We start from the raw sequence: 23724 nt of genomic DNA on the forward strand, positions 1-23724 counted from the left end.
GGTCCCATGTTTCCAGGGGCCTATGTGCCCAGGTTCCTATGTTATTGGGGCTCTATGATCCTAGGGTCCTATATTCACAGGTCCTGTGCTCCCAAGGTCCTATGTGTTATACTAGACATTAACGCTAACCTTAACCCACAACCCATTATGTGCTATATAGAACTAAAGAACATATGAACGTGGGAACATAGGGATCCTGGAAACGTAGGACCCTCATGTTCTCCTTATGTGCCATATAAATTTAGGGAGCAAAGGACTCTGGGAACACAGGAATGACCCCCTCCAGGGAGAGAAGAACGTGGCATCAATCTTCAGACCTCACTCTTGGAAAGAAAGCAAACAAGCTCATTTCCCAAAATGTTGAACTGCTCCTTAAACATGTATTATTACATGATTATTAATGCAGGACTGAATAATTTATGATAGATAGAACAGAGTGTAAAATATCTTACAGATCCAGGATGATCTCCACATACTGCAGCACTGTGCACACAAAGTGGTTACAGTCTCTCCATTATGAGAGTAAAAAATAGATGGTGCCGTCCTGGACGTCTTGTTAATGTAATCAGAGAAGAATGAATGTGAAGTGTGCTGTCTGCAGGTGATTAAGAGCTGCCCTGACCAAATTCTGATTCACTACATTTGGGAACAATTGGCCACCTGGGTCCCTTGGACTGCTTTAACCAAACCCTGTTGTGTCAGTACGGAGCCCTGGCCCCGCCCCCGTCCCTCCCTCCCTCTGTGCGCTCAACGAGACACTGATGTGTCTGAGCTGAGGTGTGCCAGAGTGATTCATTAGTTCATTAAGGCGTCTTGTGGCCATGGCAACAATCTTTCCAAGGGGTCAACGGTAACGTGACAGTCCCCTCCAGGGCGAACCCTGTCACAGGATCTGAGCAATGGCAGGAGGTACAATCAGTTACCCCTCCTCCAAAACATCCAGAGGTCCCATAACCCATTTATGCCCCCCCCCCCACCTTACAAAAACACATACATGTGCACAAACACACACACCTCCACACACACAACCCTCCAACTATAATCTAATCAGAAATTCTGGGTATATCTAATGATTCTTGTTCCAGTCAGCCTCCAGCACGGCAGATTTCACCACTGCTGACGAGAGGTGAAGGCGTATGGTTTTCTTCTTTGTATCATCCACGATGGATTCTGACTGTCTGCTCAGGGTGTGGGTGGATGCTGTATAATTAACAAAACTGGATTATTGTTTTTAAAATGAACATTATGCTTTTTTTTTTTTACCCACATCATACATTTTATATTTAGTAAATTCAAAGTTCAGTTAATGATTTGAATAACTCAAAATAAATCAGTTGTTAAGATAAAAGCCAAATTTTTCACTGTTACCATGAAATTTATATTTTCTTTTGTTTCTGAGCAAACTGACCAATAAATTTAAAGGGACAGTAATGTGGAAGACTGAACAGTTCTCAAGCTCTAGTACACATATGATGACTTGACTGACACATAAAAAACATACAGCTAAAACAATGACAACAAAACCTAACAAACAAAGAATAGATAGAATATAGAATAAAAAGAGTATGACAAAAAAAAGTGTATATAATAGTATATTTTTAAAAAACAATGAGAAACAACATAAATTAAATTAAGTTTTTATACAAGTCAAATGATTCTGAAGTAAACTGAAAAATATAGATGGTGAAACAAAATAAATATGGAATCAATACATGGAGTGTATGATTATGTGCAATATGCATGTATACCTGTCTACGTACATTATGTACAGGGTGAAGGTTTTATATTGAGATTCAGTGTAAAATAATGCACCTCTATGTGGTTTATTTTCCACAAAGCTGAACTGGATTGTCCTTGTTTTTATGCCTTTACAAATTTAATTATTTTTGAATATGTCCTTTGAATGTAAAACGTAATAAACATGACTTTACTCCTACAAGCAGGAGGAGGTGTAACCTGGCCACAGGTGAAACCAGCAGCTTTCCATATCTGAGGTTCACATTAGGACATTGATGAGGGCTGTTTCCTCTCAGCTATAATCACTGCAGCCGTAAACAGAAACCACATGATAATATACAGTGTAATTAAAGGCCCAGACAGGCAGATTTTTATCACTGCTCCTTTCTATACTGTCTCTGGCCAAACTTTTTAAAGTCCTCTTGGGTGATTCACCGAGTAGCTATAAGATGAGCTTTGCTTGCACAATTTGGGAAACGTTGCCTCAGCAAAACATCATGGAGTTTAATAAAATGTTTCATTTGACCTGTTCATACTGTCAGTGTGATAAGGATGCAGCAAGAACACTTAGGCCTGCAATCTGCATATGAATATAATGCGCTGGCATTATCACTGCATTGTAAATTTCCTTATTCTGCCGCAGGACATGCAGGATTTTCACTGTCACGGTTGTGCAGACGTCTCTTTTATGATGGTAGTCTGTAGGGAAAAAACTTTTGGGGACTTGTTTAGTCGCAGAACTGCAGTTGGTGACTGGGACAAATTGGCAATTGAAATTCATGAAGCCACAACTTCAACAAAATCATCCACAAATTTAGTAGAATCAGTTAATCTTTTCTCATCAACTTAAAGCTACTTCAAGTTTAACTGTTTATGAAACAAACTCAGTGTAAGCGACTGCTTTGTGTGTTCCACCGTCTGCAGAGTCCATCATTCTTGGTGTCTGCTGGTTGTGTCTAGAAGGGAACCCCAAATCTGCGAACCTCTCGTGAGATTTTTCATGGCTTCGGTCACCATGTTTATTTATTAAGGAAATAAGAAATAACAGCAGAGACTGGTGCTTTTATATCCATCAGAGAGCACCGGGCCAATCTGCTCCCAACCAGGTTGATCCAATCAGCTGGTCTCACACCTCAGGAAAAGAAAAACACACACAGTTAACTCACAGCCAAGCAGAACAAGCAGCCTTAGCAGGGGACAAAAGTGAGAAAATGTAAAAGGAAATCAAATTTGTTTGTGATGTTCATTGATGTGATGTTTGAAAACTGGTCACCATTCACTTCCATTGTTTGGGAGATTCTGCAACACTGTTTTCCTGTGAAACTCCAGCAGCTAAAAAACTAAACCTGACCTTCAATCGGCATGAGGGTGAGTAGATAAATACTGAATTTTCATTTTTGGGTGAACTATCCCTTTAAGGTTACTGAACGTTTTGTCAAGCTTATTTGTTTTGAATCATTACAGAATTACCCCAACTTTTCTTTTCAAAATCTTAAGGCCGCCCAGATGCTAAGTTTTTAAACTTAAAACAAATCATTTATTTTTACAGTGCAGACTGCAGTGCAGCCCTTTGCGTTCCTTGTGTGTGCAGTGCTATTTTCTCCCACTTTGGCAGTAAAAATAGTTACAGAAACACACAAGAATCTGTCCAATGATGTCGTTTCTGGCAGAGAAATCCTTGTGTTCCCATTAGGAGGCTTGTTAGTGTGATTGCCATAATTATCTTGAAGACGTTAAAGACATAAATCTCTTTTTCCTCAGTCAGCATAAACAAGTTATTAAAATCTGTCTCTCAGAATGGGGAATGTGCCCTTGAAGGCCCCCTGGCATTTTTTTGGTGAATGGCGTCCTTTTTTTTTTTCCCACATTCCCCACCCCTTCCTCTGACAGAGTCTGTTCAAACCATCGGTCCTTGACTTCGTCTGGCACCCCCGCGGTGAAACACTCTGCCCCCAATCTGTGTGAGCAGAGCGGCCAGTGTGTGGGCTCACTTCAGGCCACAGAGACAGAGGGAGGATGATGATGGTGATGAACTTCAGTCCAGCGTCCTCCCGACTACTTCAAAGATTCTTTTTATACCATCGGATGATTACCACGATGTCGGCCTGCACAAGAGCACAACTCTGATTTCATTTCTACTTTGAACTGCTCAAAGCCATTAAAAATTACAGCTGCACACACGCTATCAAAGATTATGAAGGGAAATGTAGGACGCAGAGCCTTTGGAGTTTGATCCCTACAAAGAACTAAGAGTCAGGATATCTTTACTGCATTTTTTTTTACTGTCTCAACAATACTAAACCCTTTGAGGAAGATTGTTCATTGTCCTTCTCCTTTGTCCCCCAGGTTCAGGGATAGTTTGGATTTTTTTGATATCTAGTTGCATAGTCAGTGTATTACCTTCAGTAGGTGTCGGCCCCCAGTTTGGAGAAGCAGTAGAGGGGCTTTTGCACTGGTGCTTTTGGCCACGTTGAGTCAAACCGTGCCACACCAATTTGCATGTTCCTTCCCGCTTTTATTGCGCTGAGCTGCACCCAAGATGGATCTACTCTTGAGTGGGGCCAAAGCGAACTCAACCTGTCCAAAAGACGTTTCTTAAAGTCTCTTTATGTTCAGCTCTCAGTACTTTTGTAGCTTCTAACAGAATCTTAATGTTATGAAATGTCATTTCTCTCCTCTGTTGCTGTTTGTACTTTCAGGTATCTGCAGTATTTTACCGTTTCATATTCACTTTCACCTTTTCTGTTTGTGCTGCTTCATAATGAAAGCATTTAAATAATGAAACAACTTTTATTATGAATAATTTAAGGAAACACTGTCTTTATCTCAGAGATGTATGTCAACAGTTTCTTCACTGCTTTACAGCCGCTCATCTCGACCTTCCTCGCACTCGTCTTCAGTTGAAAGACACACCTTCAAGTGAATAGCCCTGCTATAATGGAAATGCAAACCCCTGCTGTGCTGGGCTGACAGTCGAGCCAGGCCAGCTGTGTGTATGGAAAGGAGCTGTAGCCTCAGAACATGGGGCGTATGATCTGCCAACTGACCCACCTGACCACTGACCACCAAATTTTATTTGCTGCAGCACCCTCAGCACTTCAACTTCCCACAGCCTTGCTGTTATATAAGCCAATTTTCGCTCTCTCCAAAGCCACCAGACTCCATTGGAAAAATCATTCATTTTAGAGAAAACAGGGAAAGGAAAAAGCCTGATTTTTTTCATGTCTGTGGTGTACTGCACAGATATAGACAATGAAACTGTCGTGAGAGGTGTCCTGTTGCTGATATTGTTGATATGACTGTGAACAGATCAGTTTTAATGTGTATTTTTGCAGAGAACTGCGTGCATCACATGGAAAAAATAGGCAAGCCTCCAAATCTCTGCTCAAGCGAGCTGTGTGGACGCTCTAACATGTTAATATGTGCACCGAAATGAAAACCAGCAGGTAACACCACACACACACGTGCTGCTCAGGCGTGCAGTGTGAACCTGCCGTTAGTGTTTAGGCTTTAGTTTGCAAGTTTTGAGGTTGGGACTCTATAAAATGTAGGAACCAACTGTTATATTGCTTCGTCTCTCTTGTCTCTCCTCTGCTGCAGAGAAAGATGCACACAATTATACACACACACACACACACACACACACACAGGCCGAGCAGGACACAGCAGCAGGATGAAACAAAATATTTTTTATTTACTCTGATTCTCTACTTTGTTCATGCTAACGCAGCTCCCTCGCTTAATTCACTCTCTTAATTTGAGACATCAAGGTTTCACACTGTAACTTAGGCAAGTGTTTGCCAACCCTGGACCTCTGGCACTACAGACTGTGAACATTTCACATGTTTCTCTCTCCCAACACACCTGATTCAAATGATCGGCTCAGTATCTGTTCATTTGAATCATGTGTGTTTGAGCAGGGAAACATCTGAACCAGCACGATGACTGAGAGCTCACAGAGATCGATTGCTCCAGAGAAACTGAAACAGTACATCTTCCATGACCACAGAATCTGGACTTATGTTGTGAGGATTAGCAGCAGCTCTTCAGAGTGTTGTTTACAGTAAAACATTTTGTTGAAGAGTGGACTAAAGTTTTGGTAATTTAAGAATCTGGCTCGATGGTTATGTGGAGGACAGTCTGAAGATGGAGGGTAGTGAGTTTGGTGTCAGTTGAGCACAAAATGTAGGAGGAGATTTAATTAGTTTGACAGTTTTTGAGAAGAACAGAGTGATGGACTTCATAATGCCTGCCAGCTCGAAGAAGAAGAGGAAGAAGATGAAGAAGGAGAAGGAGACATTTTTTGTGTGAAAACCTGCATAGTTTGTCTTAGTTTGCTGCACACAGATGGAACAAACTTCCTGATAATCTCAAATGTGCCCCATGTATTTTATTTCATAATTTTCATATTTTTATCTTAATTAATGAGTTTGAGTTTGAGTTTGAGTTAAAAGCTTCAGCAGCTGAGATGGGAGAAACTCTGCAGACAACAGCTGCTGCCTGGATTCTTCACCAGTCAAAGCTTTATGGGAGAGCGACGGAGAGAAAGACACTGCTGAAGAAAACTCATTAAATCTGGAAATAGAATGGTTTAAAGACAACAAGGTGAATGTTCTGGAGCGGCCGAGTCGAAGCCCAGACCTCCATCCAATAGAGAATTTGTGGCTGGACTTGAAAAGGGCTGTTCAGACCCGATCCTCATGCAACCTGACAGAGCTTGAGCAGTTTTGCAAAGAAGAATGGAGTAAAATTGCAGTTTCCAGATGTTCAAGCCTGATTGAGACCTGTCCACACACTCAGTGCTGTGATTAGAGCCAAAGGTGCTTTTACTAAATACTTCAAGACTTGATGGGGGTGAATATTTATGCAATCACTTATTTTACATTACATATTTTTTTATTTGATCAACATTACTTTGTAGAAATCTGTTTTTTACTTTGACATTAAAGATTTTTTCTTTTTTTCTCTTTTTTTTGTCAAAAACCCAAATTATATCGAGGAAAATATCCAAGGGGGTGAATACTTTTTTATAGACACTGTATATAACTTAAGTTGGCTTGAATTTAGGCTAAAAAGGGGCATAACAATCTCTACATGTCAGAAATTTGTTTTGACAAAAAATATCTGGGGGTACAACACCACCCTCTGTGAAAATCTTTTTAACTTTTTAGCTCAGATTTTCTTTGTGGAGACGTTACTTAAGTTGACAGGAAAGTGAGTTTCATGTCCACTGCCCCCTTCCTCCTGTCAGCTCTCATTACATTACATTACATTTACACAACATGTGTGTATTTTAACTGAGTTTGACCGTTAAATCTTCAGTTTGACACCGTCATTTCTCCTCCAACCCTCCCTCTCTCTCTTTTGGCTTTCGAGTCACATATCAGCACCAGAGACGGTTGGAATGAAGAGAAAAAAGAGACAAGAATAAAGTTGAGAGGGAGGGATGTAACAAAGAGGCACGGTGGATTTAAAAATATATTAGAGGAAAGATTTGGCAGACGAGAATCATCTTTTTTTTTCTTCCTCTCTTCTCTGTTACAGGGAGAAGAGGGATTTCAGATGGGGGTTTGGGATCGCTGCCCACTTCAAAGACTTTTTCACACAAGCCTCTGACTTTTCTTTCCACTCTTACAGAAAACAGACTTCATTTCCAAAGACCAGTGATATTTGTGTGGCCCCTTCACGTCTGTGAGCCAAGAATTAAAAAGACACAGAAAGATTTTGACTGTCAGCACCCCGAATAACTTTATCTCCAGTACGGTTTCTGATTTCAGTCCTCCACATTTTCAAAACCTTGCGTGAGAAGCATTTCTTTATTTCGGCTTTGGTGGCCTGAAGGTTAAGCAGGTTTCTGACCAGCAGGATGAATGTGGGTGAAAGGAATAAATTATGTCCAATGACAAAAATGGACTCAACTTAATACTTCCATATAAATAGGTGTGAGACTAAATTGCGCAAATTACAGAAAACATGAATTGTATATTCTGTAAGCCTTCATAGTTGACATGCATTAAATAAACTGATCTTACATTGTACACGTGTACTCGGAGTACGGCCTGAGACGTCACAGAGCTCACTGAAGCGAGCACCGCTGCGTCCTGCAAAACCACGTCAGTTTGTAGGACGTCCCAGCAGATTAGACTGTGGTTTTTCTCTGCAGCCCACTGTCATGGTTTGGGGTTTTTGTTGGACAGCTCCTGTCCTTAACTCTTGTTTCTGTGACTTTACTCTGTGTCTTTGTCCTTTTTTCACCCTTTTTGATGACCATTTATGTAAACTGTGTCTCACTGTGTTCTTCTGTTTTCCATGTTATTCGTCCTTGGCCTTTTCGTGTCGTCTCCTGTGTTTCAGACCTCTGTTTCATTTGTTGGACTTTGGATTTGTTTTCATGGACTTTGTCCTTGTTGGAATTGTTTGCTTTTTGTACTCTGGATTTAATCTGCAACACTAAAGACTTTTTCTTTATTAAATTTAGTTGAACTACTGCTGCTCTTCCCTGTCTGCATTTCTGGCTCTGTCGTGGACAGATTAAAGTTTAGAGTTCAAAAAAAGGTGGGTTTCCAAAAAAATAGATTTCGCAAAGCAAATAACTGAAAGTAACAAAATTAGAGTTACAGGACCTGTAGAAAATAACTGTATGGAATATCAAACATTTAAAAAACACCTTTTTCAGCTTGGTCCAAAGACTTTCTTTACCAAATTTGGTTTGTTGTTATAGCACCACCATATGGCTAACTTGCACCACATTTGACACTGCACTCCTTTTACCACCGAGTGTGAAGTAGACTGGTCGGCAGGTTCTTGAGATATGCAAAGGACATGCGATACACACATAGAAACACAGAGACAGACAGACACAGATTCCTTCCTCTCTAGTTAGATGATTGCATTAATTTGATATTGATATATTGATGCTACATCTAACTCTTCTGCACTTATGTTTGCAAGAGACCATCTTGTGATGGAATCTCAGCAGCTGCAACATCACACCCGTCTTTGAACTTCGCCTTCTTTTTTATCTCAAACACACAGTTGTTGCAGAGTTTCATGAATGCATCTTGCAGCATCTTGCACAGTTGAGTCACATTGATAGAATCTGTCCACAGACAGACAGACAGGCAGACAGACAGACAGACAGACAGACATAAACACCAGACAAAGTACTTAAAATCACTTCTGTAGTTATTTCCGCTACAGTAGTTGTCTGTATACGTGGATTCTTTATATTTACTGCTACCACTGCTATGAATACCACTACTAACAATGATAGTTGAAATGTGGCCACAGTAAAAAATAGATCAGATTCAAGACTGTTTCAAAAGTTTAAACAATTTATTAAAAGGGAGAGTGGAACAAAGAAGGGGTCTCTGACTTCATGTTTGGCAAAAAGTCACGAAATTCAGGAGCTGTGACTGTAAAAAAAAAAAAAAAAAAAAAAAGTCCAGTCAAAGTTGAGTTATGAGGGCGGATGGTTCGTCGGGGCGTCTGCACAGAACGGGGGTGTGAACTTGAACCTCCGGTATGTTGTGCTGCTGAAGCTCCTCTCTGATGGCAGGTGAAGAAGAGAAGAGGCTGACCATGCCATCTGTCACGGATGTGAGCACATGCCTGTCCGCACCCTCCGCGGGACAACAACACAGTTAGCAGTGAAATAACTGGGAATCCTCCCCTGGTGCTGGGAGAACTGGGCATGCTAAGAGGAAACAGGGAAACTGCAAAGAAGAAAATGAGACAAGATTTATGAACAGCAAATCCTCCTGCAGAAGACTGCAGACACACTGACTATAACTCATGTTAATACTAATATACCAGCAGTTTGACACTGATAAAGAGCAGCCATTCCCAAAGACTGGAGATTTTACTTTGGTCCCCAAATAAATAAAATACTATAGAAGAAATTCAGCATTCAGTTGACTACATAAACATCACTGTGTGTTAATGGCAGCAGCATCACTGCTCACCTTCACCGTACCTGAGCAGGTGTGTGTCTTCATGTTGGAAAGGTTTTGCTTTTCTGCCCACATTACAAACAGAACCTGTGTTTTCAGATCACTTTTTCTGTGGAAAAAGATCATTAATTCCGTAAATAACAACTGTTCACAATGAAATGAAATACAGAAATACACATATATGAAATAAATCAGTATCTGTGCCAGGTTTTCTAACTGGGGCTCTTCAGGCTGAGGTAGAAAGAGGATTGTGAGCTACTGGTTTGAACAAAAGAGACAATATGTGGGCGAAATGTTTGGAAAAACCCAGTTTTAGAAGAAGCCTGGTTAGAATCAGTCTCCTGAGTGAGAAGGGGCAGATAGATTTCATGTGAGAGACGGTTTCCTTCAGAGTGGAGAGAAAACTTGGCTCAAATCCAAACCAAATATTCCCTGATATGAGGTGTAAGATACACTTTTACACATGTGCAGCTGCTGCCGTCCTCTTTTCAGCACCGAGCTCACATTCAGTTAACAACAACCGATTCATACAGGTGTTTTATCGGAGCTCTCAATCGTATTTAACAGGCCTCGTTAGTGAATGACAATTTGACTCAGTTTTCTGGGTTTTCTTTTTGGCTTTTCATTGTGAAATACTGGATAACTTCTCATTTATCAACATAAGTCCATGTTTACTTGTGATGAGGAGTCACAAGAGGAGACTGCTTCATTCTGCAGAGCAACAAGCTGCAAAGTTTGGGAACTTCTGAAATAGTAATAATAAAAAAATCTGAGATAGATATTTTGGTCACAGTTTATTTTACAGTACAACAATAAGACATAACAAGCTGTGTTTTGTACCAAATTAGACAAAAACTAGGAATAATACATTCTTTATGAGACAGAAAAACATTTAATAAGACCTAATGACTGTTATTATTGTAACTTTATTTAAATAAAGAATATATTATTTCAAGTTTTTTGTCTAAATTGATACTAAATACGGCTTGTTAGTTTTTATTACAGTGACATGTTTTTTACAGTCTAATGAAAAAATTATTATTTCTAGTTTTTTGTCTAATTTGATACAAATTATGGCTTGTTACATCTCATGAGTGTACTGTAAGGTAATATTTTATCTGTACATCACTCCAAACCAACCACACCGGACGGAAAAGATTATTAAAAAGTTTTAAAAATTAATATTCTGAACAGAGATTTTTTCCTGACACCACCATAGAAACTATACTATTAAAAAGAACTGTAAAATCCACTTTAAATTACCGAGCCCACTCTCACCCCAGGTTGTCGGATACTGATGTCTTTGTCACGCCGCTCTGCATCTTAAACTGATGCACATGGTACCGTTTAGTGTCTGTATGAGACGCTGCCAGAAAACTGTTTCAACACATCTGTGAATTGTGCAACATTGTGAAACGGTTGTGGTTTGGTTAAGTTGAGGCACCAGACATGACTGAATTTAATTTTTTTGGTGAATTATTCCTTAAGTTAGTTGAAACACTTGTTTGTGGCACACAGATGCTGAAGGCTGGATTGTGCTCCATGGCGGACGTGTACGTGGAAAGCTGCAGACACCGCAGACACTTTTTATGCTACTTTCTGCACATCTGCAGTAGATCTGCATCTGTAGAGGCTGCGTGGACAAATCCGTGGACGTGTTCCTGCGCTCACAACAAACTTGAGGTACATGGATGCCTACATGAAGCTGGATTATACACCCAAACAGGAATTATACTATCACTGTAATGACAAAGTTTATGACCCTTGCAGATGCTGAAAGTGTATTTGCTGTTTTAACCACACGTTTGCTTTCGTGGAGGGAGGCATGATGGAGACGACTGGGGAATGAGAACAGGCGAACTGAATTACTACATTCAAGGTGGGAATATTTTCAAAGTCACTAACTACATCTGTCTTCAGTATGATTTATAATTCCATCAAAAATATTCCACATTATTGAAGACCTGGGTGTTTTACCTACAATAATCTGTAAAGTGATCAGAAAAGCTGATGTGATACTGTATGTTCGTAACAGTGGGTAAAAAAATCCATTTAATCTATTATCATTTATACTGTGTACTACATAAGAAGTAACAGTTATATATGAAGTAGAATAATTTTGGTTTTTGGATGATGAATGTCTGTAATGTAGCTGAATTCCTGCTATATTTATACAAATAATTCAATCAAAGTGTCACAGTTTCACAGCATGTTTTCCCCTGACGGAGTCTGTCTGGAAACACTTTGTGGTAACCTTCTGCTGAACTTTCTGATAACGCCTCTTTCACTCTTGCACCGGGCTCTATAGTTGACTACACGTGTTCTGTGACCACAGGGTTTTCTTCTCCATGTCTAATACCTGCGCTGCTGTGTCCACACAGCTGTGGGCTCCTGTGTGACGGGGGCCGAACAGCTGGGCCACCAAACTCCAGGAAGCTCTTCTGCTGCAGCTGTTAGACAAGGTGACTCTTCAGTCGGTGATTAAAAATCCAGAAGTCAGATCACTTTACTGGAAGACGTCCAGCGTATCTAACTTTTGCTCAGTCCTCAGTCTGAGGGCTGGACTGTGTGCACCATGGCTGAATATTTTAATAGCTGTTTTTTTAATTTAATACAAAAACGAACATACAACTTGGTGATGTAAATGCAATTCCACTTTTTTTTAAAGTCATATAATTTCTGACTATTGCCATGAAAATCTTCTTTTTCACTAGCAATAAAAAAAAATCTTGATACATAAACATACAGTCCAGGCATTTTACTCAAAATACAATACAATAATACGGTCTCACAAATTGTAATATAAACAAACTCAGCAGATTTTCTGTCCTCAAAAGGTTCTGAATGAGAGAAAAAGTCTTGAAAGTTTTGAAAATTACCTGAATATGAACCTACCAAAAATGCCTTTTTTTTTTAGTATGGGTGAACACAGAAAATCTGACAAATGTTTATTATTCATAAAAGTCTCCTCTATAACATACAAAAAGTTTAAAGTGGTGGTTCAAAGGTGTTTCTTAAATCAACATCACTATACTCGCATACAAGGCAACATTAATTCACACTAATCCATATAAATGTTGTCATTGATTAACATATGTGGCATGCATTATGATGACACTTCATTAAAAAATAAAGTTTTTGTCATAAAATAGATGAAAAATAGACCAAAAAAGTAAACAGCATCTGGCGCAAAATTATGCACAGGTATACCCACCTGGTCGGTTCGCCTCTCCTCTCGACCGCACCGTCTCTCCCGCCTCCTCAACCAGCCGAGCTGATTAGTAATGATGAATTATAAAATACATTTCAAAGTGCTTCAGTGTAAAACAGACAGTTACATATCTGCATGACTTTTACAGTTCGTTTATTTTATTACTTTTTGCAGGTGTTAATGAAAAATAAACAGTTTACACATGAAGCTGCTTTGGAAGTGTCCTGCTGTCTCCATATGTTGCACGCTCTCATGCTTTCACTTCTCGAACCAGGAGATCTGTCTCTTCACTTGAAATTTTTTTCTCTTCATACCCTCCTGGTACATCCGCCATCATGCTGCCATTGCTTGCGCTCCTGCTGCATCTGATTCTTAAAGGTGATGAGAGCCGACTGTCTTGCTCACAATATTTTTATTGTTTCAATACCAAAAAAAAAAGAAACAGACTCACAGTTAAAACAAAAATACATTAAGAACCACCAGACATAAACACAATCATAAAAGAAAGAAAAGAAAAAAGAAAAAATACAGTTAACCAATATCAGTTGTCTCAACCAGGTCAGTTTATAACAGAGTATATATACTTATGTTATATTTGTTGCCCCCATATTTATTACTTTTGACCATTCCTCTTTCAGGTATGTTGCTATTGGAGACCAGTCCCTTACAAACTCTTCAAGAGTACCTCGTAGCACATGTGATAATCTCTCCAATTTGAATATACACAAAACGCTGAGCCGACTTTCTGATTGGTTTATTGGATGTTTGGCCTAAACTCACCCATGAATTAATCAGGGCACTTGGGCACAGCTGATAGGTGTATCCCACTGTGCACTGCTGGTGCAAGGGGCAGGACCGGGCAGGATACCTCTGCGCTCCTGGCACAAGATGGCAAAGCTGGATTTTGACACACCTTGAATAGATTAAATCTATTGCGCCTTGAGTTTTCCACTCACGCTTTAGATCAGTGTAAGATAGGGCCCTTTGTGTGGACGTCAGACAAGATGGGCAGCAATAGGTAATTATTATAACAGGTACTGGTTGGACCCACTTTCAGCACACAGGCACAGGAAGACGTTCAATAATGACCTTTAATAAAACACAGGCTGAACAGGAACTTGAACAGGTGACGCAACACAGGTAAGAGTTTGTAACTTGGGCAATGAGTTGAAACACAGTTTGAGGTTTGGGCTTGAAAGACAAATCAGGCTGAACCTGGAAGTGGGACCTGAGTGGTGACATGGAGCCACAGACCTGAACAGTTCTGTTCAGAGGCAGGCAGCTGTACCAGGAGAGAGCAGGCAGGAGACTGGGTCGACAAGACAGAGGGTCTGGAACCGGACGAGGGACGAGGCAGGAGGCAGGAGGCAGGAGGCAGGAGGCAGGAGGCAGGAGGCAAGTCAAGGCCAGGCGAGGGACTGATGAGCCGACAGGTAACACACAAACGGCACTCACACAGGAACAGGTGTGGTGACACAGTGACAGTCTCTGAGCCACAGCCAGCTACAGGTAAGCAGGTGGAAACACTCATACTGCAGCATCACTGAATGGGAACGCCAGGCCGCCACAGATGCACAGGAACCAGGGATGCTAAGGCAGATCTCATGGTCGGGGTCAAAGTAGGCAGGTCAGAGGCAGGCAACAGGAAATCAATCTGGGGATGAACACTGGAAAGTCCTGCATGAGGAAAAAAGAACAATCTGGTGACAAGTGAGTGAACTGGAGAAGCTTATATACGGAGTCGATTGGCTGATGAGCTGCAGCTGTGGAGGCAGGTGATCAGGTGGGAGTGTCCGGCAGGTAGAGTGAGGCAGAGGAACATTACTGGGAGATCAGGGGAGCAGAATGCAGACTGTGACACATACCATCACCAGTTTCAACATTCTTCAACACTTCTCCCACCTGAATTTCGTAAGACTTTTGATATATTATAAATTACATATTTATGAGACTAGTGTCGTCAACTCATATATTTATGAGCTGAAAGTTTTTCTGTTTGTGTGGGATCATGTTGTATAATGTCTGTGTAACACCAGTAATGATCAATATAATTACTACAGTATTTGCTAAACATAGTTTGTGGCTTATACCTGAGAAACAAAACAAACAAACAAATGGATAATATGGATAAAATAAAAATAAGTAAAATATTAAAAACAATGAAATAAAGAGGTGATTAGAGGTTCAGGCATTACCTGTATTAAAGGTGATTATATTTTGTTTTCATCTCACTCTGTTTTATCTATATTTTATTCCTAATATATCCCTTGTGTAAGAAATATGCTAATATTAATATTGCCCTGGTTGATTTTAGTAGGAAGAATATTAATTAGACCATATATTTCCTGGAGAAAATGTGTGGGCGAGCTGGAAGTATCAGGAAAACTAAGATTTAAATGGTTGCTATGGTGTTTATTTCTGCTATATGATCAAAAGTGGTTGCTATGGTCTTCCGATTTATAACTTACCACATGTTTTTCTAAGATTGTGGTTTATGTGGTGGTAGAGGAACGCGGTTGTAGCATAACTTGTAATTAAAAAGTAAACATTATGTAAAGTTTATTCATGTTGGGTCTGGAGCTGCTTTTTAAACTTGTTGGCTCTGTCCACAGATCTTAAATCCAAAGGGAGAGAGCTTCAAAGTGTAGAAACCACAACTTCAAAGGCACCGTCTCCTTTAGTTTTAGGCCCCGGGGGGAGGTGCAACCAAAAATCCCTTGGTCAGTCAGAAGATTAGAAACCAAGTGGTGATACAGAGCTGCAGTAGCTCCCTAAGCAGGTGCCTGAATAACCACACAGAGCTCTGAACGTGATCACAAACCAAAAAGAAGTCTGTCAAAAAGCAGCTGCAACATGTATAAATAATCTTCAATTTGTTCCAAAAGTTAATTAAGAGTTTTAATTTATGAGTGGATTCAGTTTTTGCATTTAATACATGGTGATAAAACACCGTGACCTGCAGTAACTGATCAGCTGTGATCCAAGCTGATGACTGTATCAGCTGGTAGAGTTAACAGTCAGAGATGAGAGGTAACTAAGTACAAATACTTCATTACTTTACTTGAGCAGATTTTTCAGGTACCTGTACTTTACTTGAGTATTTCTTTTTCTGATAACTTTTTGCTTTTATTCACTACATTATAACATAAATATCTGTACTTTCTGCTCCTTACATTTTCAAAACAGGCTGGTTGCTTTAGTTTTAATGCAAAATGACAATTATTTAAAAAGGACACAACAAGATGAATATGATATAAAAGACTTAATGACATAACGACAAAAAACAATGTAACAAGACATACACAGCATAAAAGACACAAGACAAAAACAATGTAAAAGATGAAACAAGATGAAAATGATGTAAAAGGCTTAATAAAATGACATAACAAGACAAAAACAACAAAAAGATGTAAAAAGACACTGCAAGACAAAAATGACCTAACAATTTATAACAAGACAATTTTAGATCCTGTTGTTTTTCATGTTTATTTGAGTAAAGAAGTTGAATCAGTACTTCAGCTTTTCACACTCCTTAGTCTTAGCTCTGGGCTATCCTTAACCCTGGGCTAACAGTTAATTACTGTTAACAGTTAGTTCCTGCACACCGGGCGACCACAGAGGTCACTGTCACGTTTTATCAACCACAGGAGCACTTTAGCTGTCTTTATTTTTTGTCTGGAGTCAACTATTGCTTTCCACCAGCGCTGCAAAATAGAAATACTCAAAGTTTCAGTACTTCAAAATTAAATTTCAGGCTGGTGTGTGAATCTATCACCTTCAGTCACTGTGGAAATGTAAATAAAGTGTCCCAGTTAAGCTGAATTCAGCTAACAGGCCATGTGGTTTCGGCTAAAAGGTGTGCGGCCATGATAAGGTGGGCTTATTATCGTGACCTTGAGGACTTTGTGCTATAAGAAGAAGTCGCTGTGTGAATTAGGAGACGCGAGTTTGTTGCAGAGGAAAACACCGATAAGCTGCTTCACCACACACACACACACACACACACACACACACACACACACACACACACACACACACACACACACACACAAAGCCCCACAATAGGAGGAGGACCCCGCCAGCCTGTGTGAGACTTTAATTGAGCGCCCTCCCCTCCTCCCCTCCTCCTCCTCCTCCTCTCCTCCTCCTCCCTCCTCTCCTCCTCTCCTCCCCTCCTCCCTCCTCTCCTCCTCCTCTCCTCCTCCCTCCTCTCCTCCTCAGTCTCCTCCGGGCTGCTCTCTGGGTAACTTCTCGTCGACACACCACTTCACTCCACATTATTTCGGACTGGATACGAGAAGCAGCTCCTGAAAGACATGGCTTTCCCACCGCTGTTCCTCCTTATGTGCCTCTTCAACTGGAGCGGTGAGTCAAACTGAATTAAACACGCTGCTTTTATGCTTTTATTTTTTATTTTTTTTTAATTTCCAAAAAGTGAAGTGAAGGAGCAGAGCCGTTTGATACGAGTTTGAATGAGAAAACAACGTGTGAGCTTCTCTTGGATGCTCCCACCAAACCTCATTCATATTTTTAAGGTTTTTTTAATGAACTTTTTATCGAATAAATGTGTTTTCGTGTGCGCTTATATGGACTTGAGTATGCTTCGGTAATGAATTTGAAATCTATTTGACATAAAGTGTCGGAAGCACATGTCGAAGTGCAGTTAAGCTTCTTTTTTTCGGTCATTTTCAGTCTTTTTGGTCGTCGTAAAGTGTTTTAAGGTGTAATTAATTACTGCGTAATTGATGCTTAACGGACCAATTAACGTGCAGACACGAGGCTGCAGCCTGCAGCGCTGTTTGCGCATTCAGACACGACGTTAGTACAACAGGCACGTTATCAGTGGTGGGAAGAGTACTGAAAATATGTACTCAAGTACAAGTACTGGAGTTACAAAAATACTTAAATAAAAAAGCACAAAGTATTTGTCTCAGAAACTCCTCCTACTTATTAACCGTTGATGTTTAATTCATCATGAACTGTTTCTGTTTCTCCAAACGTTAATTGTTCCTCTGTTCTGCTGTTTTCACTCACCTCTACTAACTCAGGTCGAGAATTTTCTTTATTTGAAAACACAAACACTTGATTAAACACTGATAATTTATTAGATTCAAAACTCATTTTCATTGTTTTCTGTTTTGTTTTTGTTTTTGTCTTTTTTCCTCATTTTAAAGGGACAGTTCACTCAAAAAATTCAATTCAGTCATAATCTGCTCAGCCTCATGCCAACTGAAGGTCAGGTTTATTTTGTTAGTCCACAAAACTCAACAGAATTACACACAACAACAGATTAAAAACATAAAATGCCTCCATCCTGCTCATCTGCTGTAATCCAAGTCTCCTAAAGTCCCAACATGCTGTTTGCACACCGTCACACCACACACACCGTTCAGACAGTGTGCATGTGAACGTGGCTCCAAGCTAAAGATCCACAGTGAAGATTCAGGATAAAAACATGGTGCAAAAAGAGATTCTGAGATTCTGTAACACTGTTTTCTCCAGCAGTGTTTTCTGAACTAAAGAACTAAACCTGACCTTCAGTCAGCATGAGGGTGAGAAGATAATTAGCAAATTTTCATTTTTGTGGGGACTATCCCTTTACATTTAATAACATCTTTATTCAACAAATGGCTCCACTTGACAAACCAATGTCAAATAAGCTGCAATTACTGCCATGATTGATTATTATTGTTAAAAATATTAGGGCTGCAACTAATGATTATTTTCATCATTGATTAATCTGTTGGTTGTTTTCTCGATTAATTTATTTGTAGTTTGGATGGAAAAATGTAAAAAAAAAAAAATGGTGAAAAATGTTGATCACTGTTGTCTACAGTTCATGTTAACATCCTCAAGTGTCTTTTTTACACTTTCCATTAAAAAAAGACTCAAAATGATTAATTGATTAATTGTTGCAGCTCTACTAAACATCCAAGAATACATTTTTAATTGGTTAAATTCTTAACTGCGATTAATCAATTAATGATTAATGATTAATCATTAACACTCTTGCTCTAAGCCTGCTGCTGCATTTTGTTTTGTTTTTCATTTGTATCTCTGGTTTTCATTTCCTGTTAGTGATGAGATCATCGTATTGGCTACCAAACTATTTATTCAAATTTTACTCAGTACTCAACTATGATTTTAAAAGTAACTAAATAGATTACATGGTGTGACAAATACTTAAGTACGAGCACTCATAAAAGTACAAGTACCCCAAAAAACTACTTGATTACAGTAATTAGAGTATTTGTAATTATCGAATCCCTCCCCCTGCATGTTAGTGTGTGTTTTTACAGGCTGTGTCATGAGTCTGGAGAAGTTGTTAAAGGTTTCATAAGGCTGCTGTAAACATCTGAACAACCACAGTGGTTTGACCGCGGGACCAAACTTAGAAAAGAGTCTCAAAACACGACATGGTGAGGTTTTTATTTTTTCAGTCTGATGTTTTTAAAGCAGATAATAATAGAAATGTGATGGAGGAGGACGGACAGAGCAGCAGGGTGCTGTGGATTGGACTGTGGATATTTTGGTTTCCTCATGGAGTTTTAGAGGTCAGGAAGACAGATATATCGATCAGCTATCAGCTGATATTGGTCAATACAGCTATACTGGTCTGTATCGGTATGTGGTCGATGTGTGCCGACTGTTTTGACAGAACATAATGCAGGTTGCTTTTTTCATTTTAGAGGCAGAAGTTTTGTTTTTATGTCTGAGAAACAGATTTGAGGGATCATTGGGTTGTTGGTTGATATTTCTTCATCAGGGATGAAACCATGATCAGTTTCATGATAAACCAAGATAAATTACTGGTTAGTATCATTGTTTCAAAGTTTAATTATTGTACTGAGTTTATTTCACTGCATTGCTTAGAAAGAGTTTCCCAGATGCAGGTGCAGCAGCGACGTGGGCTTGTTTTGCGTCACTGACATCACACTGACATCACAAAGGATATGATGTCATTTCATATCGTTCAGAGGTTTTCAATATAAAGCGTGTGTATTTGTGACACATTCTATTAATATAACAATAATTCAGATAACCGTGATCATTTTGGTCACTATAATCATGATATGAAATTTTCATACTGTTTCATCTTTAATTGTTATTGGATTTTTTTTTTTTTTTAATTCATAACTAATCTGAATATTACTGCCTCAAATGATTAATTTATGCTCAGATACGTCCATCACAGTGTCCAGTCTCCTGTCCAGAATCCAAAGATATTTAGTCTTACAGGTCTGTAAACCAGACACAAGCAGTAAATCTCCTCACTTCACAAGCTGCTGATTGATTTTCCTGCTGTTCAACTAATTGATCAACTCATCAACAAATGTAGTTTATGGCTCAGCAATGACGTGTACGAAAACCTGAGGTTGAGAGTTGAAGCTGCCCGTGTTATACTGACAGCAAATTCACCAAAACAGTGAGTCAAATAACAAATTAATTGATTGATAGGCAATAAATCAGTTATCAGTTTCATGTTAATGATGGTATTAATCATTTTTTGAGAAAAAATGCCAAACATTGATCGTTTGCAGCATCATGATTGTAAGGGATTGATGATTTTTTCTGTTTTATATCATTTTAAACAAAATATCTTTGGGTTTTGGACCGTTTGTCACAAAATATCAATTTGTGGATGTGGAGACGGAGATTGTGACATTTCTCACTATTTTCTGACAATTCTGACGTTCCACAAGGAAATAATGTGCAATTTAATCAGACATGCGAACTGTATAATCAGTAGTTCCCGCTCTACAGACTGATTGGCGAGTTCTCATCGCCCCAATACTGTAGCCAGTGAGGTCATGAGGCGACACCAGACAGTAAGGTAGCTTTCTCAGTGTCCTTACAAGAGTTTGAAGAGTTTGCAGGGTCAATATCACCAGCTGATTTTAGTACAGGAAGATAAATTGAATATACAGCTGTGTACGTTCTCTAAGTGCCAAGAAAATGCCACAAAGCTGTTGAGCCGCAGGTCTTTTGAAATGAAACCATCTATTGATCCAGTTATTTTTTTGTTCGATTAGAAAGGGGCAAACTTTTTTCCAAGTTCTTCACCGTGTGGATTTGCGAAAATTGACTTTTGAAATCTTTTAATCGATTAAGAGAAAAGGCAGGAATTGTGATTCTCACGTGAATCCGTTCTTCTCTCCCCTCCTCTGCTGCCCTGAAGGCAGACGTCATGATGGATTACCGAACTCAAGATTTACTGTACAGAATTAAATATAAACCTCCGTCTCCATGTTGCATCTCACAACAGGACAACACTCACTCTGTCTTGACCTTAAACCTCTTTTTCTCTTAAACCCCTGTTTTTTACTCCATCAGCCTTGTCTTAATTGGGTTACCTCTATTTAATCCCCATCTTGCCGCTACCTCCTCTGGAGATGGAATAAAGCTGTCTGATTTTGGATTAGGTTGTTGGGGTTTGTGATAGAGACCCCGTCCCCCTAAAGAGCCTCTGAACCAGGTTCTGTCAAAACTGACCTCTTCCTCCCTAATGGACTGTGAAGGGCACTTACTCAAATACAATTTGTGGCTAAAAGCATTTCTCCTGCATGGAAATAAACCCGTCCTGAGCATGAGAAGAAACCCAAACATGTAGCTGAGTTGATGCAACCTCTTATTGATTTCACAGACCAGTGTTCATCAGTATGATGGTCATGTTGTGTTACAGGAATGAGCGAGTGGTCCGGGGCGGTGCGGTTGTGCAGTAAATCAGAGCAGTGGCAGAGCTTTTACGAGGACGTTTAAAGAACAGAAAGTATATGAAGAACGTCCTCACATAGTTCATGTCACAAAGAAGGTTTTATCTTAAAGTGCATTTCAGTTTTCTGGGGGAACCTTCTATTTTTTTGTTGTGTAAAAGATCCATTCACTCTTTAGTAAGATAAACACAGGTGTTAGCAGTGATGCTAATTAAAGGAGCAGTATGTAAGAATTTTAGTTCAGAACATTCAAAATTGAACTAGAACAGAATGTGAGTCAAAGACATCTGTGTATTGTGTTGCAGAGACTGAAGTTAATGAATGCTAACTAGCTAGCTCAGGCCTGTTGTCCACTTTGTCCTCGAGATGTAATAGTCCACTGTAGAGTCCAGTCTGCCCACTGATGCAGCTACAGTTAGCAGCTACAGTTAGCAAAAGTTAGCAGTTATTCTGGTGATATGCTGCTTCCTCTATTCATCTGGAGCAAAAGTTTGACAGGTGGCAAACTCTTACATATTTCAGTTTACAGGTTTCGTTCCATCCAGGTTCTCCGTTCAGTTATTTTTGACAGACGCCATGTCAGTCTGCACAGAGCAGACTGAGCGGGCAGGAAGTCAGACGCAGAAACACCAAGTCAGTTTTCATAGTAAAAGACCCTGTGCAGACGTGCAATCATAAAAACAGGCAAAAAAGAAAATATTTTGCCACGTAGCGTACTTATGCATGAGAGAAGCACAAAAATATGAGTGAGTCCCTCTCTGATAGTTGTTGTCCAACTTAAAAAAACCAACAGACTGCCACATGTGTTGTTGTTTTTTTCATCTGCACTCATTTTGTTGCCGTTTCTGTTAATCTCATGTGTTACTCCACGCTGTTTCTCAGGTGATGATGGAGAAACCGATACTAATAAGTATTGTCTGTGTAGCTGCAGCCTGACATCTTCTTTCTCCCAAATCTATTAAAAAGCCATCAGTTAGACTCAGTGTTGCTCTGACATGTTCTGTCATTATGAAACAGGCCACTGATCTTCTTCTGCAGAAAATTCATAAGAGAACATTAATCTGCAGCTGAAAAGAGTCAGCAGACTTCAATTTACAGACTTTATGTTGGTACTAATCTGTGATGTGTATCTGCACAGCCATATCTCTGACTTTTTTATAGTTTTTCTGATATGTAGTGGATGGGGGTGCAACGGATCAAAAAACGCTTCGGATCGTATCACGGTTTTGAGTTACGGATCGGATCATTTTTCAGCAAAAAAGGGGGTGAGACAGAGCTGCACCGGTGAGCAGAGAGGGGCTGTGTAGAAGTTAAGACAGCTGATATCACCAAAGTTTCAATGAACATCACAGTTTTATGATCTGTTTCTTTGGTGATAGCAGAGTTACATCAGTGAAAAAAGTTATGGTCTGGATTTCACTCAAGGTGATGTGATGGCTTTTAAATCAGTCGCTCTTCACAGAGATGCACAGCAGCGTCTGTCCTGTCTTTTCACTGCAACTCTGCATTGAGACTTCGGGTATTATAACTTATACAAAAATAACAGTGACAGTAAAACTATGATGCTCACATGTGGTCCGTGGATCACACTCATACTGAACCGTAGAGGGCGATCCGTACAGGACACGGGTCAACTGCGATCCGTTGCAGCCCTAGTAGTGGATAATCTTTCCACCTCTTTCCACCGCAGTGGAAAGATGCTCCCTTTATTAACTGAGCCTGGTTCTTCTAGTGACTGATGTAGAAAGTGACTGTGGTGATGAAGGGTAGTTTGACATATTAATGTTCTGGACTGACATCATTTAAAACAGCTCTGACATGACTCAAACAAATCCTGAACTTGTTTGTGGACTTGGTGAGTCTCGTATGTGAGGACATTTCAGCTGCTCTCCTTAATGGATGACCACCACAAGCTTTTTTAGAGCCAGGGGATGTCGTGGTTTACCGCTGTGTTCAGTGAAGCTTCTAGGAAACAACTCACTTCACTCCTTGATGGAGAGCTTGTCTGAAGTCATTTTAAGGTTGTTCATGTTGTCAAATGTGTGAAGCACTTTGCCCCAGACTTGGCCCAGAGTAACACATTCTTAAATTCTGCACATTTTCAGCTGCG

At 39.7% G+C, this 23724-nt stretch overlaps 1 protein-coding gene across 1 annotated transcript in view; it reads left to right on the forward strand.

The window, feature by feature from the left end:
* Positions 1-17130: 17130 nt before the first annotated feature.
* Positions 17131-23724, forward strand: part of mcama (melanoma cell adhesion molecule a) — a 72420-nt gene continuing 65826 nt past the window's right edge. The window contains exon 1 of the mRNA XM_084730100.1: positions 17131-17265. Within this exon, the coding sequence (XP_084586226.1) occupies positions 17217-17265 (49 nt within the window). The 5' untranslated portion in view covers positions 17131-17216. The remainder of the gene's footprint in view (positions 17266-23724) is intronic.

The sequence above is a fragment of the Lutjanus erythropterus genome, chromosome 11, assembly GCF_056507025.1.
Source record: "Lutjanus erythropterus isolate fLutEry1 chromosome 11, fLutEry1.hap2, whole genome shotgun sequence".
NCBI classification, from domain to species: Eukaryota; Metazoa; Chordata; class Actinopteri; order Lutjaniformes; family Lutjanidae; genus Lutjanus; species Lutjanus erythropterus.